The sequence below is a fragment of the Hyperoodon ampullatus genome, assembly GCF_949752795.1.
Source record: "Hyperoodon ampullatus genome assembly, chromosome: 2".
In the NCBI taxonomy this organism is placed as follows: Eukaryota; Metazoa; Chordata; class Mammalia; order Artiodactyla; family Ziphiidae; genus Hyperoodon; species Hyperoodon ampullatus.
The window spans coordinates 85,246,619-85,267,768 of NC_136915.1; the positions used below are offsets into that span (position 1 = coordinate 85,246,619).

The following is a 21,150-nucleotide window of genomic DNA, read 5'->3' on the forward strand; positions in this document are numbered from 1 at the left end:
GAACGCTGGCTCTGCTAATTCCAGAAGTATAATGTTCCTTTTAAAAGTAATGAAGCTATCAGTGAAGAAATTTCTGGCCAATTAATGTTTCAAAGGGCACTAAGAATCACATAAATATAGTAGGATTTTATCTGAAACAACAATAGACAAAGTATTCTAGCCCAGTGTTTTATTCTCAGATAGCTTTTATATTCCAAAGGAGAGAGAGACAGAGACAGGAGACAGAGACCCTTCCAAGTGCTAATTGTGCCACAAAGGAAACTTTTTTCTGTTTTCTCGGCTTGATTTTTCTCACTAAACACAGAGTAAAACAAATAAATGAAAACAACGGGGAAATACATAGACACTACCACAAAGCAACTATTGCTCTGACGCAGATTGTGTTAGAAACTGGCAAACCAGTGTTTCTCTGTTCCAACTGCTGGGAAATAACTTCACCTTCATTGTGAAATTCTTGAGATGTGAGCAGGCAATCTCATCTATTCCATGATTTCAACAGGCTGGCCATTGCCAAATGTGTGGTCTTTTAAGACCTGTCTCCCTCACTTCACTATAACCACAGTTTCACCAGGGCCCAGTGTAATACTCGGCACATAGTAAGGCGCTCAATAAATGTTTGTTAAGAATGAAAGCAGAGATCTCTCTCCAGCCATCTTTCCCCGTAGTTTTCCTCCTCCTCCCCTGGCCCTGTGATGGGGAACCTCTAACACAATAGCCAAACCAGGCTTTTCCTGGGCCTCCTCTGATGGTCTTCCGTTCACCTGGTAGGACACTCATCACCCCACCCCAGGAAAGGTTGATGTCTCCTAGACTGGATTTGGAGCTCCTGGAGGGCAGTGATGTGTCTTATTTAGCCTTGAGTGCCTGAGACCTCACGAAGTCACTAGCATATAGTAGGCACTGCATGATCCAGTTGAATATACAATTGTTATGAAGAGTTTATAAACTTTGCAATGAGTTTATTTGTATTAAAACATATGTTTAGTGCGTTCCTGATTTGCCAGGTGCTGTTTTAGACGTGGAGGATACTGAGGTGAACAAGAATGATAGGGCCCCTGGCTTCGTGGGAGTTAGAATGCTAGTGGAGATAGACAGTAGACATGCCTGACTATGGTGAGGAGAGCTCCAGCCCGTCCCCACCCTTAACCAGATGAACCCCAGAGCCACTGGCCCCTGCCTTCATTCAGCCCCTGCTCTTCCCAGAAAATCTCAGCTTGTGAGTAACATACCCTCTCAGACCCTTTGGGGGCCTGTGTGTCCTCGTCACTCTGGACATCTGAACCAATTTGGCGGTACTGGTGGGAGGCCGATCCTGCTCTCTCTGGGGCAACCATGAGATGCATGTCAGCAAATAAACAAGATTTCAGGTAACGGTAAATGTTGTGGGAAAACTAGAATGGGACAGTGAGACACGGAGTAAAGGTGGAGGTCGAGGGACAGGGAAAGGGTGAGCCCTACAGAATTATGGTATGTGACTACTTAACCTCTTGGTCAAAACTTGACTTCATGCGGGGACTGCCAGCTGTCTCCCGATGCTGTTTTCCCTCTCTCCATAATAAGAAAGAAATAATAACAATAATACTTCATTTCTTCCTCCACCTTTAGCTGGGTACATGGCCTCCAAGAATAAAAATGACATTTCCTGGTCCCCCTTTTAGCTGGGAGCACTCATGGGACTAAATTTCAGTCAGTGGGGTGTGCCTGAGCCCCATTCTCCTGACCACATGTAGACTTGGTGGTTGGGGCCCCAGTGGCCACCCCAGACCATGGCATGACCGAGGGCGTCCCAGCTGTGGGGAACAGAGCCACAAAAGAAGAGTTTGGACAAATGAACTTATTTACAAAACAGGAGTCACAGATGCAGAAAACAAACTTATAGTTACCAGGGGATGAGCAGGGGGAGGGATAAGTTGGGAGGTTGGGACTGACATATACACACTGCTATATATAAAATAGATCACTAACAAGGACCTACTGTATAGCACAGGGAACTCTACTCAATATTCTGTAATGGCCTATATGGGAAAAGAATCTAAAAAAAGAGTGGATATATGTATGACTGATTCACTTTGCTGTACACCTCAAACTAACACAACATTATAAATCAAATATACTCCAATAAAAATTAAAAAACATTAAAATGAACTCAGTCCAAAAAAAAGAGGAGTTTGGAGCCTTACACTGAGGGGTCCAGCAGCTCTGCCTGCCTCCCTCTATTTGAAGGTCTAAGAGAAAACCACTTGTATCTTGTGAAAGACACCGAAGTTTTAGGTTCTGTGCTTCTCTCACCTGAACAAATTCTGAAGTCATGCATTTGTTGAACATATCACTTTAGAACCTGTTATCTTCTCTCTTAATGTCCTTCACCAACTCTGTTCTCTCTACTTAGCTCTAGTCCTTTTCTTCTTTTCCCTTCCCTCCTATTTTTCCCTTTTATTCCTGTCCTTTTTTCCTTAATTGAGTACTATGCAAATTTCAAGTATCTTGATATATTATCTACCAATCACATTTTAAAAATTAACTTTTATTATAGAGAGCATAAAATATACAAAAGTAGAGAGAATAAAATGCCAAATACTGTACCCACAACTCTGCCTCACCAATTATTAACTTACGGTCAAGTCAGCTCCATCCATTCCCCAGCTTCTTTCCCCTTCCTATGTTATTATTTTATTTTATTTTATTTATTTATTCTTGGCTGCATTGGGTCTTTGTTGCTGCGCGCAGGCTTCTCTAGTTGGGGCGAGCGGGGGCTACTCTTCGTTGTGGTGTGTGGGCTTCTCATTGCGGTGGCTTCTCTTGTCGCGGAGCACAGGCTCTAGGCACGCGGGCTTCCGTAGTTGTGGCGTGTGGGCTCAGTAGTTGTGGCTCGCAGGCTCTAGAGCGCAGGCTCAGTAGCTGTGGCGCATGGGCTTAGTTGCTCCACGGCATGTGGGACCTTCCTGGACCAGGGCTCGAGCCTGTGTCCCCTGCATTAGCAGGCAGATTCTTAACCACTGTGCCACCAGGGAGCCCCTTCCTATGTTATTTTGAAGCAAACCTCAGGCCTTGCATTATTACTGAATAAAGTTTCAGGTCTCTCTATGTGTAAAAAGCTGATAAATCAATCTTCTTCTAGAAATAAAGTCGAATTCCTAACTCATGGTTTCCTTCACTTCATAAAAATCATCCTTTTCACATCACCTTCTGAAGTGTTCATCTTCCTAGTTTCCCTCTTTGCCCCACCCCCTTCCTTCTTTTCTCCCTTTCTCTCTCCCTTTTCCCCTCCCTCTCTCTGCAGCTAATACATCTGCTTATGGGGCCCTCACTCTTTTTTTTTTTTAAAGGAGATTCAGGTCTAATTTTCCCAGTCACAGTTTTGATTTGTTGATATACTCCCTTTTAATTGTCAACCACTGAGAATCTATTTTGCCAAAATGGCAGCATTTACTCATTTATAGTCCCTTTACGAGTTTGGAGAAAAAGATTTTTTATAAAATTCACACAGTCCCCAGCCCCGCGGACCACCCCCCAATCCCCCCAGATAATAAAAATTCGCTAAACTAGTAATATGCACTGGTAAAATACAATGAATAAAAAGAATACACTTACAGTAGTAACCAAAATTAACTATTGGGTGTTAGACAAAGTCCAAATCCCTAATGATACTGAAGACTTATTTTTATAACATTGATAAGGCATTGAACTTTTATGTCAGTGAACTTGGGCCATGTGGATGTTTTCCCACAAAGCAAGCTGAAACTGTTTTGGTATCACTCATGTGTGAGAATCAAGCATGTTTCTCCCAGGCAGAATGTGAGCAATTTTTTGGAGGGAGTACAGATTACTTGGACAAGGTGGAGGCAGATCTTTCCACAAAAGGGTATGATTACAGTGTCAGTATCAAATTCTTACACATTTTATTTGCTTTTATTTTGTTATCTGGGTGGAAAATAAATTTGTGACTCGCACACGGTAACAGAACACAAATAACTATGACCAATCAACACCACTGACTTCTTTTTGTACTTTTGGAAACCCACTATGCTCCTGAGCATTACAGACATATTTCTCCTCTGGGAAGTGGTAGGAGGTACATGTCACGCAGCACCCCTTTGCTTTCACCTCTACCATGATAGTGAGCATCACACCAGTCAGGGAATGTGGAAATTCTTGTAGCCTCAGCATGATGAAATAACTTGCAATTGCTGCACGTTGGGTTTACTTGTCTAGACCAGACTGAAGAGAGCAAAGGCTTGCTGCTTTCCTCTCTGTATCTTTTTTTTTTTTTTTAAAGAAGATGTTAGGGGTAGGAGTTTATTAATTAATTAATTTATTTTTGCTGTGTTGGGTCTTCGTTTCTGTGCGAGGGCTTTCTCTAATTGTGGCAAGCGGGGGCCACTCTTCATCGTGGTGCGCGGGCCTCTCGCTGTCGCGGCCTCTCTTATTGTGGAGCACAGGCTCCAGACGTGCAGGCTCAGTAGTTGTGGCTCTTGTGCCTAGTTGCTCTGCGGCATGTGGGATCTTCCCAGACCAGGGCTCGAACCCGTGTCCCCTGCATTAGCAGGCAGATTCTCAACCACTGCGCCACCAGGGAAGCCCTCCTCTCTGTATCTTAAAACACCTTGTCGAGCCGACCAACAGTCAACGAGCGCCCAAGAACACTTATGAAGTGAGTAAATACAGAAAGCCTTTAGACAAAACCAGTAGCACACAGCTTATTGGAGTACAGGTTCATTTGGCAAATTGGCATTTAATGCCTCTCTTGTTCTTTACTCTTAGTGGTTCTTTTTTATTTATTTATTTTTGGCTGTGTCGGGTCTTAGTTGTGGCATGCGGGATCTTTTCGTTGCGGGGCTTTTTGTTGTGGTGCAGGGGCTTCTTTCTAGCTGCGGTGCATGGGCTCCAGAGCATGCAGGCTCAGTACTTGCGGCACGTGGGCTTAGTTGCCCCACGGGATGTGGGATCTCAGCTCCTCAACCAGGGATCGAACCCACATCCCCTGCACTGGAAGGCGGATTCTCAACCACTGAACCACCAGGGAAGTCCCCTACTCGTAGTGGTTTTTTTTTTTTTTCCCCAATTCATTTATTTATGTTTTTTGGCTGCGTTGGGTCTTTGTTGCTGCGTGCGGGCTTTCTCTAGTTGCGGCAAGCGGGGGGCTACTCTTCGTTGCGGTGTGTGGGCTTCTCATTGCAGCGGCTTCTTTTGTTGCAGACCACGGGCTCTAGGCACTCGGGCTTCAGTAGTTGTGGTGCATGGGCTCAGTAGTTGTGGCTCACTGGCTCTAGCGCACAGGCTCAGTAGTTGTGGTGCACGGGCTTAGTTGCTCCGCGGCATGTGGGATCTTCCCAAACCAGGGCTCGAACCTGTGTCCCCTGCACTGGGAGGAGGATTCTTAACCACTGTGCCACCAGGGAAGCCCTCTTAGTGGTTCTTGAAGGCATTTTTACTTGCCTCATGGTCTTAATATGATCACTTTTCTTATCACACCCCCACTCACTTCAGAATTAGAATTCTCAGCTTTTTTGACATGATACTAACACTTAACCTCTCTTAATACTCTTAAAATTGTGTGTTCTCATTTCTATGTCCAATTCTACAAGGTTTGACTTAAAATTGCAGACAGAGTTGAGTATTTAAATCTACATACTACACATGATAAAGTGAGTAGAAACGTTTTCCTAGAAAAGTTAAAATAACTATCTCTTGGGCAAGTGGTTTTAACTGGAGGTGAGAGATTTAAAGCTACTCCTTTGTATGGTCTTGGGAAAGCAACTATTTAGAAAAGTTGCATGTATAAATAATATTGTTCTAGGAAACCATACACTACTGGGGGCAGGCGAGTGGAGAAAGAGAAATGTTTTAACCAGACATTCATCCACATGTCTAGACATCATAGCACATTTAGATATTTAGAATTTTCAGTAGCTTATGAATACAAGAAAACTTACTGCATTAAGGTAGGCTTTAGATATTTGACATGTAGCTGATATTTTCATAGTGTGAGAAATATCAAGCTGACATTATGCTTTCTCTGTGTTGATTACTTCCAAATGTCAGAGAGTAGAAACTTATTCATGGGACTTCAGGGCCTTAGGATAGTATCAATTTAAAAGACATTCATATCGACTTCTTTTTTATTTAAACATACTAAATGGAGTATGAGAAGTAGGTTAAGAAATCAATGAAGAAAGGAAGAGCAAAGAAGAAACCTACTGACAAGAAAATTTTAAATAGATTGATGTACTCTTACATCACCTTGCTGACAGCAGGCTTTAAGGATTGCCTCCAAATATTTCTGACAGCTGTAGTCTTACTGTTCACATTATTTCACTCATATCACTTATATTTAATTTGGGAAATTAAAAATAAGATATGAACTACTTGATTTTTGGTCAATCTTTAATAAATAAGTCAAACAACTAAATTAATATTTTCCTACCACTTTTAATACTAACATTGGACTTCAAGCTAAAATCAAAAATAATTTAATGATATTTTAAATTAAAAATTTATTCTTTTCACCAAACTCTTTAGCAGCTAATTATGAACCTACTGAACTGCTATTTTGGAAATAACTCAAAGGAGTTATTATTATTAAATAAAAATTGGCCACATCAGAGACAATTATGCATTTAAATAAACCTTTGTCTTTCCAGTTATGTACACAGCAGTGCTCTTAATTGCTTGGGGTCACTGAAATCCCATGGCATCCTCTGAGAAGCATTTCTCCTGCAGTTTATCTTGTTGGATTTCCTTTCTGTTCTCGGAAGCCAGTATCTTTTCCTTTTTAAAATCTCTTTTTAGTAACAGTGGGAATGATGCTGATGGTGGTAATATGAATCCAGTCTTCAAATCAAACCCGTTTTCCTGACTTCTGTAGGTCAATGTCAGGAGTCACTGTGTAGCCATCTAAATTCCCTTATTTATCTCAGAAAATGTTATCTCTGATACAAACAAAAAATTGTGGGACCTCCATGAGCTAGACCAGCTACTATCTGAGGCTGCAAAATTTTAAATTGTTACCTGACAAACAAAAGGACAAGCCAAACATGCTGACAGAGTATCACACACAATCACTGTGACCTTGTTCACGAAATCAAAGTTGAAACAGAATGGATTGCTAATTCTGTTACCCTATTGGAACTGCAAACAATCTTAAATTTAAGTGCTGAGTTCAAGGATGAGCATTTCATTATTAAACTTCAAGAATCACATTGCTTTGTATGCATCAAGTATCACAAAATAAGTAATACTGAAAAGCTAGCGTTTGCTATATTGTCATATTTTTTGTACCCCTAAAGGCCCAGGAGTTCTCCTGGCCGATTTCAGCAGGTCTGTCCCCTGTGAAGGCGGGAGACAAATGGGAAATTATGTCGTTGTTCCCGGCACCCGGGCGCATAGTTCCACCAAAGGTTCCGGGTCACCCCAGTCACATCCTTAGAATGCCAAAGCTGGTAGGTCCAACCCTCCCCTTCTGCAACAGGTGTTAGGAGAAGGACGTCCCAGAAACCCGGTTCTGGTCCAGAGTCCGAGCTCCAGTTGCCGCTCAGCATCTGGGGGTTGCTCCTGCCCCGGACGTTTTCCGGGTGTCCCAGACCGCCTGGGTCGCTAGTGCCTCCAGGAGGGCGGAGAATCTCGTCTGTTCTGTTAACTGCAGTACCCCCAACACCTAGTTCAATTCTGAGCCAGACAGGGGCTAACCTCTTCTGGTCACTTCGCTGCTTGTTTTTTCCTCTTAACCTCCAAGTTCCTTTCAAGGCCAAGTCTGGGCGGGAAGGGCTAGTGTTCAAAGCCCGAGCTAAAGTTAGAGAATTTCGGGCTTTGCTGGGAGGCCTCCCTCTGTCAGGAAAGCAGCGGGTGAGCTGCACGGTGACCTCTGGCAGACACCACGGGGCCTTCCCCCCTCGGACAGAAACCCCCCGAGAGGGCGCGGAGCCTCGCATCTGGAGTAAGTGAGCGGGAGCTTGTGGGCGGGGCTTCTCGGGGTCTCCCGCCCGCCGCGCGCTGAGGAGACGCGGGGCGCCCCCCGGTGGCAGCCCTGCAGCGCTGCTCGGGGCCGGGGCGGGGGCGGGGCCGGCGGCGGCGGCGGCGGCGGCGGCGGCGGCGGCGGCGGCGGCGGCGGCGGCGGCGGCGGCGGCGGCGGCGGCGGCGGCGGCGGCGGCGGCGGCGGAAGGGGGGGTGTTGAGTCAGCCGAGCGGCGCGGCCATGGCGGAGCCGGTGCGGGAGGAGCTCTCGGCCCTGGGTGCGATTTTCTGCGGGCCCGACGAGTGGGAAGTGCTGAGTAGTTCAGGTGACTACCCCCGCGCCAGACGGACCGGGCGCCCTCTGCTCCCCACCACCAAGGCTGGGCTCCCCGCCCCAGGCCCACACTTGGGGGCCGGGGTAGTTGAATGATGGAATGACACGCCCCGGGACTGGGCGTGTGTGGGAGCAGGCGGGAGAGTGCGGCGACCCCCAAAACGTGAATAGTATCGCGCCCCTGCTCGCTGCTCTGCAGTGAACGGAGAGCATAATGCACAGGCTCGTGCGGCCAGTGGACCGGTTCCTGCTTCCCGCGCCGCACCACCCACTCGTCCGTCCCACCCTCCACTCTCCCGTCGCACCCGCACTCGCCCTTCCCCCTCCAGCCGCCTGTTACCCCCCCTCCCCACTCTGCCGTTGCACCCTCTAATTCGCCTGTCTCACTCCTCAACTCGCTGAGCGCTACGAGCCAGCCGCGCCCTCCTGGAAAGCGTCCCCCCACGCTTTCCCTGGCCGCCCTGTACTTACCCGTCAGATCTGACCTTGAAAAGAGGTTTTTCCTGACACCCCTAGTTTAAATCCAGCTTCCCCAGATTGAACTATGTGCTTTGTAAGCACCATGCATTATGTCCTTCAGGGCACCCACCACAGTTTAACTATATGGGTATTTGGTTGTCTCAAGTTGCAAGAGGTCAGGGACCCTGTCCGTTTTGTAATCATAAAACTGCAGGAACCTACGACAGTGCCAGGCACGTGGTAGTTATGCAGTAAATGTTTGTTAAATGAATTTTTGAATTCGACCAGTGCTCAGTCAGGACTCTCAGTTTGATTGCTTTTCTCCTGCTTTTTCCTAGTCGGCTGAAAGGTGGTTGCCAATTACAGGCTCTTGGGGGCGCATTAATCATTCAACTCATTTATTGAGTCCCCGGAAGCGCTGACAAGGTTTCAAAGACACTGACTGCTCAGGGCCTCTAGGAGCTTACAGTCTAGGACGGTTCTTTTGGCTATGTTTTCATGATAGTGAAAACTTATTCTCTGCCTGTCTATGGCTTCTATTAAATAAAAACCAAAACTTCAGTTTATGAAAAAGTGCAGTGATGCACATAATTTTCAGTTTTCACTTAGCTTTCAAATACATTCTGTGAATTTTTTGGCATAAGGTTTAAACTTCTGTTGTGTTTCAGCTACTATTAAAATTGTCCTTCTGACCATAAATTGGTTGACCTTTAAGAAGGTAGTCTAAAATGTTCTGAATGTTGTGAGAAAGCCATCAAGGGTTAGGATCCATTCCTGGTATCTATGTGGTGTGTTATTCACCTACAGAGCAGGAGTTGGCTCCTTTTAATATATTCTTTCTTGATCACCCGTGTTCATACGTTCATTGAGCACTGTTATGTTCTGGGCACTGTGAACCAATTCATGTAATGAAGCGGCTTTCTTTTCAGTGCCTAGCCTGTCTTGTAGCTTTCTGAAACAATTGTTTAAAATCCATATGAAAGGATGTACTCACTTTTAGTGTTTTCTCATCACCTCTCTTCTGATTAGATAGCATTTGTTATTCTTCGTCATCTTACTTTGCTGTCTCTATGGCTCTCTTTATTGATAATTACTTCTGCTTGAGGCAGGCTGTTTGAAGAGGTCATCAGTTTTCTTAAATTCCTTTATTATGGCTCAACTAGGAATATCCTGGGAAAATGAACCTATGATTTCCCATTACACCTGAAAGAGGATGGAGTGGTGGTGGTCTGGGTCATGAGTATGTGGTTGAGCATACGACACTGCTGACAGGCCAGAGAAAACCCAAAAAAGTAAGCATAGAAAGAAAGAAAGAGCAATTTCTTAATATGAAGAGCACTGTGGACCCTTTATCTGCTGTTAAATTGAGCATGACTTTCAAGCCATGCCTCCTAATTAATTTAATTCAGTGTTCTGGCATCAGTAAGTAATTGAATTATAAAAGAATTCAGTGTAACAACTTAGGACATTTTGTTGCTGAAAGGTTCATTGGAGAATAGAACAATTCAGTGATTGAAATTGGGACGTTTGATGTTCACAACTGGGAATTAAGGGTAAGGTAAGGACTTCTTTAATAGACCTCAGTAAATATACAGTGGGCTGCTGGCTACCACTGTCATGGTCACTGTCAGCTTGGGTTGGAGGATATAAGAACATTCTGAACACCAGAACATTCTGGACACCATCAGTTCCTTCCTGGCCTTCCCCTCAAATAAGCTGCTCCTTGTTGCCACGGGAATCAGGTTAACACTGGGTAGGATTGCACTTCTGGTACGAGATAGCCCATGAAGGCTCAGGCTGCCAACTCTAGGGTCATCTATGAAGGTCATAAGATTGAAGAGTTTGAATAGTTGGATTCTTTAGCTGGACTAATTTGTGCTGAGAATTTCAGGGGACTTACATACACTGTGGCCTCTTTGTGATGGTTGTAGAAAGGTCATAAGAGGGAGGCATCAGGTTTAACTTTCTGATGGGTGCAAGTTATGTAAGCTCCTATTTCTGTCCACTAGGGGGTGCTGTGGGCAGATCAAACCAGGGGTATTCTGCTTCTCCCTGTGCAGTGCAGTCAGGCAAGGTGCCAGGTTTAATGGGGTCACCTACCACAGACCTGATACTTTAAATGCATCTTACTTGATGAGGGGTATTCTTTTTTTTTTTTTTTGCGGTACGCGGGCCTCTCACTGTTGTGGCCTCTCCCGTTGCAGAGCACAGGCTCTGGACGCGCAGGCTCAGCGGCCATGGCTCACGGGCCCAGCCGCTCCGCGGCACGTGGGATCTTCCCAGACAGGGGCACGAACCCGTGTCCCCTGCATCGACAGGCAGACTCTCAACCACTGCGCCACCAGGGAAGCCCGATGAGGGGTATTCTTAACTTTATTTTATAAAGAAGATAACAGATGCTCGGGCTGGTTGAGTAACCACCAGGCTCCAGAGTATACGGACTCTTGCACTGGGTCATGCTCCTTAACAGAGATGCGGCCATTGCATCAGGAAAACAGTTCTTGGAGAGCAAGGATGACACCTGTCCAGAAAAAAGAGAAGAGGAGCACCCAGAGCAGAGAAACGGGGATGACCCCACTTATGTTCAGAACAGTTCTGAAGGGGAGTGTGTGTGCATGCCTGTGTAGGTACCTATGAGGTAGATGGGATTGGTATTGTTATAAATCTTCATTTTCCTGATGAGGTAATTGAAGGTCACAGAGATTATATTGCCATAGTTAGTGCTCATTATATGTGGAGTTGTGTTTCTGGAAACCATCTTACAGATAAAGAAGTTGTAAAATGGGAGGTGTGTAAGACTCAAAATCATATGATATGTTCGCACAGTAGCTTCAGAGTAGCTTTCTGTATTCTGCTAACACTAATGTTCAGATTGGATTGGGCCGTCTTGCAAAATGAATCGTGACTGTCACCCACTGACCCCTCTAAATCTGCTCAGCCCTGTTTCCTGCTGATTGTCAGTACTGAGGTCATCTCTAAAATCAAATCAGCCTTGAACTTCACTTCTAAAGGATGGGATTGCCACTTTTAGCTTCACTTACTTTTATTTCTTTTTTTTTTTTGCGGTATGCGGGCCTCTCACTGTTGTGGCCTCTCCCGTTGCAGAGCACAGGCTCTGGACGCGCAGGCTCAGTGGCCATGGGTCACGGGCCCAGCCGCTCCTCGGCATGTGGGATCTTCCCAGACTGGGGCACGAACCCGTGTCCCCTGAATCGACAGGCGGACTCTCAACCACTGCGCCACCAGGGAAGCCCGCTTCACTTACTTTTAGTTTTCTTTTTTTTTTTTTCTGTAACCACGTTAAACATATATAAAAATCCAGCTGTAACATAAAAAGAAGCACTGGTGGATGTATACTTGTGGGGAGCCACCTGGGAGCGAAAGGAAAAATATCCTGTGCAGTGAGGTAAGAGAGGGTGTCGGGGGCTTTTTAGTGGTTTTCTGAACAAAGTCTTACCCTGAGGACATATAAAACTGCAAAAAAGAAAAAAAAAAACAAGTATAGGGAAATTCAGTTGTATATGGTATATAAATGATTTCTTAATGGGCTCTAAATGAATCTTGAAGAACTCATCCTCTTAAATTTTGTTTACATTTTCCACTCTCTTCTGTTATTGGACAGCATTTATTGAATTTCTATTGCATGTGATTATGAAGTAGGGTAAAGTCTTAAAAATAACAGTATGGAATTTGGGGTTCAGTTCAGTTTCTCTAGTTTGAATTTCTGTTGTTTGGAGTGTGGTTAGGAGCATAATTTACTTCATGTACTTGTAAGGAAGAATAAGGTTTGAAACTAACCTATTTTAGTTATGAAATTGATATACTTATTTTAAGATACAATGACTTATTAAAAAAAAACAAAAAAAACCCCCCAAACTAGGGAATATGTATGCAAGCTTCAACCAGAGGCCAGACTTACATCTTTTGGTAGGATCTTTAGAATAGATTAAAATAGTCTTGGAACTCATGAAAATTTTAGATTTGTAGGGCAGGCATAAATTTTCTAGGGCATAGATGTTTATTGAGAATGATGAGTTTGTGAGTTAAACTTAATGACTAGAGTTTTTTGGTGCCAGGGAAAGCCAGAGATTAGCATTAGATGTAGAACACCATTATTTTTCTGTTAATCACTCTGTTTCTAAGCTGTTAATAAACTTAAAGTAGATAGGGACAACCTTGTTTTCTTTTTTTTATGGAACCCCCCCCCCCCCAAAATCAGACTGACAGTACATGTGATTACATGAAAAATTCTGAGACAAAAAAGAGCCAGTTTAATTCCATGTATAAACAAGGCAGATGAGAAATGGAAGGGTAATATACATACTTCTAGAGTTTTCGGGAGAAAATGAGGTTTGTTTTTTTTTTGCGGTATGCGGGCCTCTCACTGTTGTGGCCTCCCCCGTTGCAGAGCACAGGCTCCGGACACGCAGGCTCAGCAGCCATGGCTCACAGGCCCAGCTGCTCCGCGACATGTGGGATTTTCCCGGACAGGGGCACGAACCCGCGTCCCCTGAGTCAGCAGGCGGACTCTCAACCACTGCGCCACCAGGGAAGCCCAGGAGAAAATGAGTTTTTAAAAGAATACGTAATTTTATTCCTGCATTAAATATCAGCAGAATGGGGTATGTTGTTGGGATTTTCATTTTCTTACAGAGATAGCGTCATTTTTTGTAATTTCAGCTTGCAGCTCCTGTGTTTGTGTGTGTCTGTGTGTCTGTGTGTGTGTGTGTGTGTGTAGCTACGGAGGGAGTCAAAGAGAAGACCAAGTAGGAAGGTTGTTAATACTTTCCAATTCTTGATAAAATTAAAGCAGTTTTCCTTCTAAGCTTATAACTAATAATTTCACGGTTTTCTAAGGTGGAAGTCAGGATTTTCTCCTATTGCTTTTTTCTTTGCTGACTAGGGCCAGAAAATCACTAAGAGAGAAGAATGAAAGTTGGTAAGGATTTGAAGAGCCAGCTCAGTAGGCTTTCAAGACCTTCTCCCTGGACTGCCTGTTTCTGTCAGTTAGGTCACTGCCCTGGGGAGGAATAGGTGGCTGTTTAGATGGCAGAGATTGGAGAACACTCTAGGTTTCAGAGTTTTTACCAGAAAGGGAGTCTTGCTTGTGGGGAAAAGCTTGCTTGTGGGGAAAAGCTTGCTTTGTGAGCACAGATACTGTGTTAGTTTCTTGTGGCTGCTGTGACAAATAACCACGAATGTGGTGTCTTAAAACAACACATATTTATTCTCTTACAGTTCTTGAGGTCAGAAGTCTAAAATCATTTTCACAGGGCTGTAGTCAAGTTGTCAGCAGGGAGGCACCCTTTGCTCAGAAAACATTAAAAAATGCCATTCCCATGGAGAGTTATCTCCATGGAAATAAAAAATATATAAAATACAGGTTTATAGAAATTATATGTATGTATGTTTATAAGTAAAGACATTTTTAGGTGTAGAAGAGAAGTTGAGGAAGATCACTTTGGCTCTGTCCACTTTTTCATGTTATGAAACTGGATTGACTTAAGAGGACAGGATCTGTGTCTTACCTGTTGTTTTCTCTCAGACTAGTACAGTGCCTTGGGCCTAGTAGGTACTCAGTGAATGTTTGTTGAATGATGAATGAAGAGCTTTAAAAGTTATGCCTCCCCCTTGAGAGGGAAAGTGGATCCTCTAGATGATTTCTGGTGGGTTTATTTAGCCTAGTGGTCACATGTCTGTAGGTCTATTTATAATGCCCATTTTATCTAGTGAAATGCAGTGATCTAACTGATATCTAGGGAGCCTACTTTACTAATAAAATATTTTTTACAAAGGATAAGTAACAGGATAGAAGAAAGAAGGGTTTTGAGAAACTGGTGATGGATTTTAGAGGAATGTACTAAGTTGTTTGGAAAATCTTCCATTATGCAGCATATATTTTACTTATGTAATACAAATTTAAGTTATATCACTTTAATATGATCTTTTTTTAAATAAACTTATTTATTTTATTTATTTATTTTTGGCTGCATTGGATCTTCATTGCTGTGTGCGGGCTTTCTCTAGTTGCGGCGAGCGGGGGCTACTCTTCGTTGTGGTGCATGGGTTACTCATTGCGGTGGCTTCTCTTGTTGCAGAGCGCAGGCTCTAGGCACGCGAGCTTCAGTAGTTGTGGCACACGGGCTCAGTAGTTGTGGCTCGCAGGCTCTAGAGCGCAGGCTCCGTAGTTGTGGTGCATGGGCTTAGTTGCTCCACGGCATGTGGGACCTTCCCGGACCAGGGCTCGAACCCGTGTCCCCTGCATTGGCAGGCGGATTCTTAACCCCTGCGCCACCAGGGAAGTCCTAATATGATCTTTATAATGGTTACTGCCTGGGTTTCGGGGTGGTGTTCTAAAACGGCAGTGCTTTGCAGCTGATACTGAAGATTCTATTAAAGAAAAACCTGGTGTAATGGATGTGTTTGGTCCCGTATGAATCCATGTCTGTAACAACAGCTTCTGTATAAATGGAATTGGATGACTAGAGAGCCATTTTAATGTTCTGTTAGGTTCTTTAAAATGGGAATGCACTCAGGTTTCCATTGTTGAGGGTGTTGAGCAGCGATCCAGGTATGAAAATTAGAACAATCTGACTGCCTGTCTTGTGAAGGAGAATGAAACAAGGGCTGTGGAGAAAGAAGTAGGGTAGACGGAGGCAAGTTAGCTTCAAAGAGCCTCGTCAGCACCCAGTTCGGTTCTACTCTGCTCTTCTGATCTGTGTGCTTCTGCCCCCTGCAGAATGAATCAGCCTGACGTTTTATCAACTTTTGAAAAGTGGGGTGAAGTGGTGTGGAACACATCAGAGGGGTGAAGTGGAGCAAATCTGAAAGAGAGCAGAGTGTTTCATCTCGTATCCTGTGTGCGCTTTCCCCTTTCCCCCTCCTCCTTCTGGAGCCAGAAACAGCTGAACTGATGTCTGCCCAATTTTAGTTCCTCCCGCTGCCTTCATGTTACACTGATACGAATATATTTGAAGTGAGAAAGAGCGGGTGCAGGCAGTTACTGTGTACGCACAGTCATGGTTTTCTCTGTACCCCTGCAACCACACGGGATCCAGTATTTGGTTTGATTCAGACTCACTGCAACATGACTTTCACCGGATTTAGTGTATAACTTTTAAACTAATCACTGATTTTATAAATACACAATACTGTTTCTTTGAATGTTCATATGAGTTTATCAGGAATTTCTGAATTATCAACTAAGTCTGGGGAGGAAAAAAAATCATATGATGAGAAACCTTTCTGGTAACCTTAATAAAAATGGGATAATGGCAATTATAAATGCCAGTGAAATCCTGGGTGCTGGTGAGCATGATTCTATGAATATATATGTATGGCTGAAAGTAAGAATCTGTAAATCATGGCTTTCTTAGTGTGATGTATCGCTTCATAAAATAACTTAGTTTTCACATGAAAAATAAATTGACACTTGAAACAAAAATTTTAACTTGTTAGTGTTCCATTCAGATTGAATTAGGTGCAGCTAATCATTCTTTTTGGATGCTTTCCAGAGACAGATGGGACTGTGTTCAGAATTCTCACAAGAGCCGAAGGATTTATGGATGCGGATATACCCTTACAGTTGGTGTTCCATTTACCGGTCAATTACCCGTCATGTTGGCCTGGTATTGTGGTTAACTCCGAACACCTGACCAGGGCTGAGTGTGAGATTGTGAAGGAGAAGTTACTGGAGCAAGCAGAGACCCTTTTGTCGGAACCTATGGTTCATGAGCTAGTTCTCTGGATTCAGCAGAATCTCAGGCACATCCTCAAGCGGCCAGAAGCTGGAGGTGGCAGTGAAAAGTGCATTTCTGCAGCAAGCACGACTGTGGATGATGGATTGTGGATGACTCTTTTGCATTTAGATCATATGAGAGCAAAGACTAAATATGTCAAAAGTGTGGAGAAGTGGGCTTCCGATTTAAGGCTGACAGGAAGACTGATGTTCATGGGTAAAATAATACTGATTTTACTGCAGGGAGACAGAAACAACATCAAGGTGCCAAAAAGTTTTAATGTTGAATATGAATTTGGTTATTTTCTGCTAAAATGGTGTGTCTATAAGTGTGTTTGATAACAGTGGGACAGATTAATCATTAAGATGTTTCTGCTTTCACTCTTACCATGTTAATGGATCTTTCTTTTTAAAGACTGTCTTTAACTTCTAATTACAACTACAGACTTGAAAAGCTTGAAGAATAAGTAGAAGATTATGTTTTAAAAATCATGCCACTTAGTGAAAGTGATAGGTTATTTAAAAAATCTCTGTGGTACATGAATGTTTGTTTCTGTAATCAGCTTTGAGCCTAAATTTTATAAATTTGCACTAAATGTTTGTGCGTATTTATAGTTCTTTCCTTAGTTAGGCACACAGCAAGGTGTATATTTGTGGGTAGCCTGCAAAAATTTTAACTTTTTGGAAGTTAAAGATATGTTCTGACACTTGAACTTGGTATCTGTTATACCTGAAAAGAGGAGCTGTTCCCTCCTAACCAGGATTTAGTGTGAGTGGAAGTAGAATCATTAGGGCTGTCAGCTTGTCACCTCCTCCCTAACTTTTGCTTTCCACCTGACTTGTCTCAGCAGCTGCTTTCAAAATCATCATCTTCTTCAGAGTTTTCAAGTTCTCATTCTAAACTCATCTAACCTGCTTTATGTGGGACCGGACAAAGAAAGCTGCTTATTATATTTTAAATCTTAAAAGAGCTGCAAATCACTTAATAGGTTTTGTGCTTTCAGGTGGGTTGGGTCAAGAATAATTACAATGGAATTTATTTGAAACAGATTTATCTTGCATAACCTATCATCTTAAAGATTTGTAGGATAACTACCTAGCTTTTTTGTGATGGGCTCTTATCACAAAACTTGTTGGTTAATAACTTCAGTTGACCAGAGTAGTGCTGGGTTAAAGTGTATAGGTACAACAGATTTTCAGATTTAATAAAGATATTGGGTTGGGGTCTGACCAAGGAACCACATATATTTTTTAAAATTTATTTAATTAATTAATTTATTTTTGGCTGCATTGGGTCTTTGTTGCTGTGTGTGGGCTTTCTCTAGTTGCGGTTAGCGGGGGCTGCTCTTTGTTATGGTGTGTGGGCTTCTCATTGCGATGGCTTCTCTTGTTGTGGAGCACGGGCTCTAGGCGCGCGGGCTCAGTAGTTGTACACAGGCTTAGTTGCTCCTTGGCATGCGGGATCTTCCCGGACCAGGGCTCGAACCTGTGTCCCCTGCATTGGCAGGCAGATTCTTAACCACTGCGCCACCAGGCAAGCCCCGGAACCACAAATTTTAAGGTGATTTACAGTGTATCTATAAAACTTGATCCTTTTGGATAAAATACTGGCTGACAAAATGAATACAAATTAATTTCTTTGCTCATATATCCCCAAAAGGCTCAGATTTTTCTTTAAGCCAACTTGGGCATATTAGGCTAAGTGTAGCTGTTTTGCAGATATTGTTTCTCAGATTGGATCCATCAGTTAATTAGTTTATTTAATCATATGGCTTGACCTCTGGTAATGTAGGGTACTTTTTAAGGAGTTCTTTTTTTTTTATTAGCTGTCCCTAAAATGCCATTTAATGTAAATATCCCTTAAATTTTTATAAGATTGTATATCAGGATTGAGAATTACAGGTACATATTTATAGATGCCATCAATTTGGAGTGTTCGGTACTGTGTGCCTGTTAACTTCATTCCGACCTTGAGGAAGTGATAATAATGACAGTAGCTGGTACTATATTAAGCACTGTTGTGCCAAGCACTCCTCTAAGTGCTTTATATGTATGAACTCATTTAATCATCACAACTTCCCCATAAGGTAGGTGTTAAGAGTACCATTTTATGGAATAGGTTACTGAGGCACAGAGCATCTAGATAACTAACCCCAGAATCAGATCTAGTCTAGATTTAAGCCTACGTAGTTCGATTAGACCCTTCTTTACTCCAGCATTCACCAGAATGTTATGCTTCAAAGTATGTGAAAACACTGTGTAACTCTCTTACTGCTTGATTCAGAAAGCGAGTACTCTGTAAGCGTGGAAATAAGCCTATAGGTTTATGGCTCCTTTCAAACTAGGACTTTGAGATTCAGAGTAAGATATGTATTTAACGTACTGATTTATCATTTAGGAGTACCTGATTCTTCAGAAAACCTGCAAAGTAGATGTGGACTCAAGTGGAAAGAAATGCAAAGAGAAAATGATTAGTGTACTGTTTGAAACAAAAGTACAGACAGAACACAAAAGGTATAATTTAGTACTATTGCAGATGGAAAAGCAACTGAATCGATAATTATACTCTGACAAATTTAGGCATATTCATGAGTTTCTCTTGTATAATGCAGGTTTCTGGAATTTGAAGTCAAAGAGTATTCATCGTTGGATGAGCTACAAAAGGAATTTGAAACTGCAGGACTTAAGAAGCTTTTCTCCGAATTTGTACTTAGGCTGGTAAAATGAAGTGGAAGACAGGTATCTTTTAGTGAAACAGCAGCATTTTTTGTTTTGTTTTGTTTTTGTTTTTTGCGTTAGATTTTGAGAGTGGCTAATTGAAATACTCATAAGGGAACAATTTTAGAGTTTTCTCTGAAGCAAAATGACAGACACCATCATAACTTCAGGACAAAAGCCAATTCTGTTTATGGAATATTAAACAGTAAAAATATCCATGTATTCTAATTTTGCCAGTATAGGCTGGGTTCAATAGATGGAATGTTATTTGAGAGATAAATACAAAAAGATGATGGTGAATGAGCCTTGTGTTTATACAGAGGATTTGTTTGGAACTGTGCAATTTTCTGGCTAATTTTCTTGTAACTAAATGAATTTTTAAAAAGAGATTTGTTTTCATGTTTACTTCCTTCATGTTTACATTTTTAGCATTTGATAATGATTTTCCCCCATTCAGATTATTCTGTCTAATGTTTTAAGTTGAATGTTAAGAAAAATATAACACTGATTTCATTGTGGAATTGGATAAATGGTTAGTTTAAATACAAATTAAAGAAGTTCTATAGAACTTGATTTACAATTGCTTTCTTTGGGGGTCCCAGAATTGCATGATGCTTACTAGTGATAGGACTGGAGAGTCAAATTAAAATAAAATTCTTCAATTTAAATGAAAACTTACAAGGGAAGAAGTGTTTTACACAAAATGAACTTGGCTTACCAGAGGGAGGAAATCATATGGAGATACTATATTTTTATTTCTGATGAAATTTGTTAAAGTCTGATAATCTCAGAATATATTTATTATGACATAAGGAGAGAAGCCATAAAATAAAAGCTTGTGTTAAAATCTGTACCAAAAGTATAGACAGGCATTTATGTTTGAGAAAGGATATTTGTGTTCCTGAAGCCACCTGTGCTTCTAAAATAAGGGGCCAAGTGATGGAAGAAAGGGCAGGCAAATCTCCCTCACTGTAATCTGAGGTACAGTGCTGTCATTATAAATTATAACTGATGGGAGAGAGAAATAAGGAGATGCTGTGGCATGCCCAGTAGCGCTTCTTGGCAGTGCTTCTCTGTGACTGTGGCAGTACCGTCTGATTGTCTCATTTTCAGACACCCTTGTAATTAAATTAGACCTACCTGTTGATCATTCCATTAATTAGAGGGGATTTTTGGTTCATTTTATGTCATTCTAGGGTGTTGATGATTTTTTTCCTGGAGAACTGGTAAATGTAGTTAGGTTGTTCTATGGGAGGGTGATATTCTCAGAGTTCAGAAACTGCTAGGAGCCTGTACCCGCCGCTGCACTATTGGAGACTGTTGTAATTGATCCTAGATCTGCTCAAGTGGTACTGCCTGGACCAGAGCTAAGGTTGCTGATAGGTACTATCTGTGGTCTGTTGGCATTCACAGTCACTCCACCCCTGCTGCCACTGCAGCCATTGCCAACAACTACCACGGTGCTAGAACCTGTGCTGCCTCTGACTTCCCAGTGGTGCCTCCTATTGACCAAACCTAACAGGAGTCCAGTTGGCAGAGAAGTCCGGAAATGTAGTTTGCATGTCCCAACCCCAGGAAAACAGAGCAGAATATAGGAGGGAGGGTGTGTAAGTGAGGGAGCTGAGTGCCTATGGCGAATAACGAGCACAACCTTCCCTTTTAGCTATTAAGCAGCCACGCACACCCTTCTACCCAGGTTTAAATGTCTGTACAACAGCAACAGTTTATGCTTCAGTCTATGCAGATTTTACTATCTTTTGTACAAAGGAAGAAACTCTCACCTCTCCCCCAAAAGGGGAAAAGTAAAGTTCCATCAGTTACTATTATCCTTAGCGGTGTTACTTATTCTGGTTCAGTCACAATCCCACCTCGATTAAACTGTCAAGTGCACTACGACCAACATTTCTTATATAACTTGATAGGGGGTAGGGGAAGGAAAAAATAGTTAATAT

General features: G+C 42.7%; 1 protein-coding gene across 2 annotated transcripts; it reads left to right on the top strand.

Moving 5' to 3' along the window:
- Nucleotides 1-8,190: 8,190 nt before the first annotated feature.
- Nucleotides 8,191-19,766, top strand: RWDD3 (RWD domain containing 3; the record flags this gene model as incomplete). 2 transcript variants are annotated; one of them, XM_079698061.1, is made up of 4 exons in its annotated part: nucleotides 8,191-8,275; nucleotides 16,257-16,744; nucleotides 18,879-18,994; nucleotides 19,093-19,766. In XM_079698061.1, the coding sequence occupies 4 exons, from the start codon at nucleotides 8,191-8,193 to the stop codon at nucleotides 19,205-19,207; spliced, it is 804 nt and encodes a 267-aa protein (XP_079554187.1). The 2 variants fall into 2 exon arrangements, with proteins under 2 accessions (XP_079554187.1, XP_079554188.1); XM_079698062.1 differs by lacking the exon at nucleotides 19,093-19,766 and having other exon boundaries at nucleotides 16,257-16,697; nucleotides 18,879-18,955.
- Between the last annotated feature and the right edge of the window lie 1,384 nt (nucleotides 19,767-21,150).